The 7,060-nt window shown below is 36.4% G+C and overlaps 1 protein-coding gene across 1 annotated transcript; it reads right to left on the bottom strand.

Annotated features, from left to right (window-relative positions):
- LOC107639721 (receptor-like protein kinase FERONIA) lies at positions 1,750-5,329 on the bottom strand. The gene has a single exon (XM_016343291.2). The coding sequence runs from the start codon at positions 4,723-4,725 to the stop codon at positions 2,029-2,031; it is 2,697 nt and encodes an 898-aa protein (XP_016198777.1). The 5' UTR covers positions 4,726-5,329; the 3' UTR covers positions 1,750-2,028.

Genomic DNA, 7,060 nt, shown 5'->3' with positions numbered 1-7,060 from the left:
AAGAAAAAACAAATCGATTCCTGACTCTTTGGTCTGCGGACATTTAAGTTCCTGACCTCTTCAAAATTTGGACATATCGATCTCTGAGTTTAATTTGTTCAATTTTAAAAATTCTCACGTGTGCATCCGTATCAACCAAGTCAGTACAACGGGAGTTACGTTTTGATTTTTCTGTTGAGTCTGACAGACCCAACTGAACATGAGGGATCAATATATTTAGGTTTTAAAAAGATTAGGGATTTAAATGTATTTTCAAATTTTCGAAGACTTAAATGTCTGTGGATCAAAAGGTTAAGGACCTATTTATCATTTTCTCAAAAAAAAAATATAGAAAACAAGTGGGAGATGAACTTAGAAAGTGACTCTTGGATCCTTATTGGGCCATATGCCTTTTTTGGGGCTAATGGGCCTATCTCATTGCCATAAAAACAATTACAAAAGATAATGTAATCAATTATTTGATATTTTAATCAACTTGAGAGTATTCCGTATTATAAAGGATAACGTTGTTAGATAATAAAAGTATTATGTGCAAACTAAAAATTAACTATTAAATCAGTCACTATATATGTATGAATACATGTATTGTTTTATTGGTGATTTTTTTTTGTGCGCATGTAGTATTGTTGATTTTCTAATTCACTTTTTATTTTATAATTGAATTATCTTCTGAAACCAAGTGAATAATTAAAAATGGGCACTAATAAAATCCGAAGAGTATATTTTAATTTTCAGAAGCTGATTTGTCATCAGATTTTAGATACTAAAGTTAATGTTATACTTAAATCTTTCTATTAAAATAAAACAGATATGTACTCAAATAGCAATATTATTGTTCCAAAAATCATAATCAACTAACCATATACAGCTTTTTTCCGCGTATCACCCCAAATTTAAGGTGGCATAAATAGGCCTACCACTACACTAGCTATCAACCAAATCAATCATATTCATGCAAAATTCAAAAAAAGATTTCTTCTTGTCAAATGCTTGATGCTTTGTTCATACTTGTGTCATAATCAACCTAGAAACAACAATTAATATACGGTATGAATACTGGAAAAAGACACACACGTTGATAAGCTGTTTATGTCAATTATATATATTCTACTACATATTATATAGTCCACTAAATTAATAAACAAATATGGTAGTGGGAGTTCGGTGCTAATAAGTGTCACATTCAAAAAATGTAATCATGGAATTTGATCCCTTCTTTTTGATTATTTGTACACCACAATACAGCTGTCCACCTAACACTAGCCAGATATGACATGTTGCCATACAAAGTTAAGTTGGAAAATTTTGAAAAAAAAAATAAAATAATAAATAATAATTCCTCCTATCTAACTCTTACACACGTTCTCCACTTGCTTGCTCATCCTCCTATTTCCAATGTTGTATTTTATTTAATATAAAATCACTTTTAAAATTTAATTTACAATATAAGATTTAATTGTCATACACTATGAATTCGCACATACACATTTAGCTAATTTATATTTGTATGAATAAGATAGTTCTTACAAATATATATAACAAATTAGACAATGTGTCTACATTTTAATCTAAAAATGTTATAGCAAATATACAACTTTTGATGTAATGGTTAAAAAAATTTCAAAACACTTGAGATAATGGTGTCAAAAATAAAATATTTTTGGTATAGTGTCACTAATTGTCTTCAAGACAATCTCATGTAGGAAATAATAGGAATGATCTTCTAAAGTTATTGATAATAACAACCTCGTTACAACATGTTTGCTCGTTAATCTTTGATGCAGTGGCAGCATTACAACTTAAACATATAATAATAAATAATAAATCAGATACAACAGTACAAAGGAATAGCAGTAATATTAGGAAAATTAATAACATGAAAAAAAAAAAAAGAAAAGCGAAAAGCCCTTCAAATTTGAACTCATTGTGTAATTAACAGATGAGAAAGCAACACATTAAAACTACTAAACTTGAGTAGTTTTTTTGTGCCTGGAATTTAAACTTCAATTTCAGTTTCTTGATTTGGAATTAACGACCCTTTGGATTCATGATCTGAGAGAAAACAGCACTTGGTGTTAATCCATCAGAGTCTTCACTTGCTAAGCTTCTACCACCAATGCTCATGCTCATGCCACTGCTTCTTGAATCAGTATTGCCATCATACATTGGCAATGCATCAGAGTCCTTCTTCCCTTTAGGATCCGAGCATAGCGGCTCCTCCTCGTTGAGTATTCCGGCGAATCCCTTGCCACTCTCCTCGGCGCTTTCTTGCAGCTGCAAAGCAAACTCGAGGTTCCACAAGACATCGCCCATGGACGGCCGCTCGATACCTTGGTCGGCCACACACTTCATCGCAGTCTCGGCAAACTTCTTGAAGCATTCAAAAGCTATCTTGCCCTTGAGGTAAGGATCCACAATTTGGTCAAGATTGCCTTTTCTGTAGCAGTGAGCCGCCCACTCAGCTAGACTCACTTGCTCCTTGGCAAGGGTCGGGTTTAGAGCCGGTCGAGCACAGAGTATCTCAAAGAGAACCACCCCAAATGAGTAAACATCGGATTTGTCAGTGAGCTGCTGCCTCCTGAAGTATTCTGGATCCAAGTATCCGAAACTACCCTTTACGACAGTGCTTACGTGTGTGTTATCCAATGTTGGGCCGGTTTTTGACAAGCCGAAATCAGAGACCTTGGCCACCCACTTCTCATCAAGTAAGATGTTTGTTGTCTTCACATCACGGTGGATGATAGTGTGTTTGGCACCAGTGTGAAGATAGTGTAAACCCCGAGCAGCTCCGATGCATATCTCAAGCCTTTGCTTCCAAGGCAATGGAGGTTTCTGTGTCTTGTATAGATGCTCCCTGAGTGTTCCATGGGCCATGTAATCATAGACAAGAATCATTTCAGTGTTTTCTTCACAATAACCAATCAGTGAGACAAGGTGGCGGTGGCGGAGTTTAGAGAGCATTTCAATCTCGGTTTGGAACTCATGCACTCCTTGCTCAGACAATGGATTCCCACGCTTGATTGCTACTTTGGTTGACCCGCCATCGATTTCACCTTTGTAAACCTTACCAAATCCTCCCACACCAAGAAGCAAAGCCTCATCAAAGTTGTTCGTGGCGGCCTTGATTTCAGCAAATGAGAAGTGACGACAAAGGTTCGATGGCAGAGAGGACGCATAACTTCCTGTTGTGTTGGTCTTGGCCGAAGCTGCAGAGTGCGAATTGCCGTACAAAGAAAGTGGAAGCCATCCGGATGGCCCTTCACTTGAACTAGGCTCCTTTCCTTGCCTGCGACGACGGGATACAATAAAAGCAAATAGTCCAATGACAAGTGCTACAACAATTCCTCCAGCAACACCTCCTGCAATTATTCCTGTATGATTCTTCGATGTAGCATGATGACTCCTAACCAAAGCCAGGTCAATGTTGTCTTGCAGTGGAGGAGGAATAGGATTTGTCCCAGCCAGATTACCATTAGCATCACTAATTTTGAATATCTCCACTCCATTCAAGATTGCATCATAATAGTTGGGCTTCATAGTTTTATCAGGTTGTAATGAAAGCCACAGATCCTGGCGTGGCTCTCCATTGGGAACAAACACAGCAAAATCTTTATGAATTGCAACTCCATTTGTATATGAAGTTCCATATTCTGCTTGTGCAATCGCAATAACATCAGCTGCGGGCTCAGCAGTTTGATTATTGAGGAATATATCAAATACTCTCTGATTGACCTTGTTTATAACTGATGTTCCCTCACAAAAATGGAGTCTCACAATATACGAAAACCCAGAGTCAATAGAGAAAACCCAAGTCAAGTTGTATTGAATGGTGATGTTCGGAGTTGGCCCCATTGATCTGGCTGTACTGTAGACATCAAGTGGAGCAATATAACTTGGTGTGCCTGGAGGATACCGAATCTTGACTGACGAATCAGCAGGCTCAGTCACACCAAACGCTGCCCCAAATAGGTAGGGCACATCATCAGACCAAGACCTAAACAGACCAGTATCTTGGGAAGGCGAGATATCATTTCCACCCACATTCAACCTATAGAGAGTCTCAAGTGCAGTGCTGTTGTCAACAGTGATAGGAGAATTCGTACCCACCATCATGGTAGAACCATCAGTTTCAGTATAAATATCAGGCATGGACACAACCTCAATCCCATTAACAAACGCATAAGCGTTCGACTTGTTGGTCGACGGAGTGAAAGTCACATTCAAGGTATCTCCATCAACATTGATGCAGTACTCCTTCACAATGTAGACATAATTCAGAGCCAGTGTGGTTTGCGCCACACTGAAGTTCCTGAGCAAGGTATAGGACGGCGAAGTCACCGAGAACAGCGCATCGCTGGCATTGAGTCCATTGTAGGACGCCGAGTAGAAGTACAGCCGGAGGAACTTCCAACCGGACGCCACCGGAAAGGAGTATGTATAAGGCGAATGGAACACCCTGGCATTCATGTATGGCACAGTAGGGACAGCAGGGTCCTGAGTCGCCGCTGGCGAGGTGCTGGTGTTTCCCTTGGATGATGCAAACTTGGAACCAACATCACTATGCCATACCCTTCCATCAGAATCTTTACTAGTTTGAGGACCACCACAACTCAATAGAATGTTATCTGCAGGCTTATAATTTTGTCCTAGGACAACCTTAGTATCTAAGAATCCTAACAACAACAAGCAAACAAACAATGGAACATAGCAATTGATGCTCCTCATGACCCTTAAGTCTGAAACTAAGACAACCCTTTTTTTTTCCTTTTTGTCCCTTCTTGTAGCAATTTCTATTGGATTATGATCTAGCACGCACACCCAGAAGTGGAAATCAAACAAAGACACTAAATTTGCACAAAAGATCTAATTTTTATGGGAAAAGTTCAAGTTTTAACAGCACCCAGATCAGGAAAGGAAAGTGGGGGGTTGTGGTTGGAAATGATAAGCTTGAAAACCCCAAGATTACAGAATCAGCAGAGTATGATCCAAGAAAGAGAGAGAAAAAAAATGGAATTTCGATTACATGAGCTAGGATTAATGAACAATGGGGTAAACGAATCAGAGGGTGTGAGATAATCAAGGAAATGATGGTGTTAATGAAGAGAATTGAATGGGGAAAGAAAAGTGTGGAAAGTTTTGTTTACCTTAAGCCATGAGAAGTGAGAAGAGAGCTTGAAGAGGCAACTCGGTGAGTCAAAACGGAACGATTCCGGGTATATAGGGAAGTTGGATTCGATCTGGAGTTGCGAGTTTTGAGCTGCAGTTGGAATTAGAGTTCAGAGAAAGAGAAAGGGAAAGAAAGAGAAATGAGAAAGAAAAATACATGAAACAGAAAACTGCAATAAATATGGGAACTAAGATTCCTTTTTCCTGAAAATAATTATTTATTTTTATTTTTATTATTTTTATTTTTTGGTGCGGTGAGTGAACAACAAAAGTTTAAATAATTTGTTGAGTAATATACAAAGCATGTTATGTGTTTTAGTTTCGGGCTTGTAAGAAAATATATGTAATTTATTTGAAAATTAATAGAGAAATAGTCATAGTTAATAAATTGTCTTTTTAAATTTTTTTCTAACAATTTTATAAAATATAATAAAATAAAAATTTAAGATTTGTTTAATTAATAAAAAGTGTATCATACATTACTTAATAAAAGGTCTTAAATTTGGACGGAGAGATATTAAAAAGAAAATTTTATTTTATGCTACAATTTTCATACTACTTGAATGCATGAGAAATGTATTTTTTATGATAATTTATATAGTTATTATAAAATATAATTATTTTTATTGATTTCACACGCATAATTAAATATATGTATATTGTTTTTCCTGAACAATTGATTTATTCATTTATTGTGTATATGAAAACTAAATTAATTCCACATTTATGTGTTTGTGTGAACACTAGTGTCTATACAATTGGTTGTTACTGTTGCAAGTTATTCCAGCACTTTCACCACTTACTTCCACTATAGTTTTGACTTTTTGTGGGTATGGTTAGTTGCGACTAGGGGTGGCAAACGGGCCTAAACCCGCCGGGCCGGCCCGCGTAACCCGCCAAAAAAGGCGGGCCGGGCTGGAAAATTGGGACCGCCAAACAGCAAAAGCCCGCTTAACCCGCACCGCTTAAACCGCTGGTTTTGGCGGGCTTTGGCGGGGCGGGGCGGGCTTCCCCGCCGGGCTTAGTCTTTTTTTAGCAAGGGGTATTTTTATAATTTTTTTTACCAAAACCCAACTTCCTCAACCCAACTTACAAGAGAATGAAGATGAAAATTGGGTATTTTAGATTATGTTTGTTTTGTTTTAGAGACAATATTGTTAATTATGTTTTGGATTATGTTTATTTTGCTTTGGAAACAATATTTATAATTACAAAGACTTTAATGTTTGTGAATACAAAAATTATAATTTGTTTATACTTTTAGAAATTATAATAGTTAAAAGTAAAAAACACTAATTTTTTAGTTATTAAATATTTTTAAAATAATAATGTATTTTAGTTGTCTGTTAACCTTAGTTGAATTGAAGTGGTCACCACTCACCACCAACATATTGAAATGACAATTTTGACCCTTGGGATGATTCATGATTGGATGACAAATCAGTTTTTGGATGAACAACTAAAAGGCAGTATCTAAAACAGCGGAGGACATGACATTTGACGCGTTTTATGTTTTTGTTTTTGTTTATTTAATATCAAACGCGCTTTTCCCGATTCTGCTGAGCCAAACTATAGAGTGTGAAATAAACCAATCATTATCATGATTTAAACATAGGCAAATGCTGTAGTGTAGAATGAGCTTCTCTATGCCTATATTTTCCATCGATGACCAAAAACTGATTATAGAAATTTGGAATATGCAATGGCAATATGGTCATTAGAGTTTTACTTTTTAATTTTTTTATTTTTTTCCTCTCTCTAATTGGTTTTGAGGGGAGTATAAGTGTAAAGCATATTACCTCTCCTAGTCCTCAAAATATCACACATGTGCTAGTGACTTTTTATATTTTGTCTTTGTTTTTGTTTTTGTGTTGTATTTTAATGTCAGTTTAGA

This window comes from Arachis ipaensis, chromosome B04 (assembly GCF_000816755.2).
Source record: "Arachis ipaensis cultivar K30076 chromosome B04, Araip1.1, whole genome shotgun sequence".
NCBI lineage: Eukaryota > Viridiplantae > Streptophyta > Magnoliopsida > Fabales > Fabaceae > Arachis > Arachis ipaensis.
This window is presented reverse-complemented; position numbering and strand designations above follow the sequence as displayed.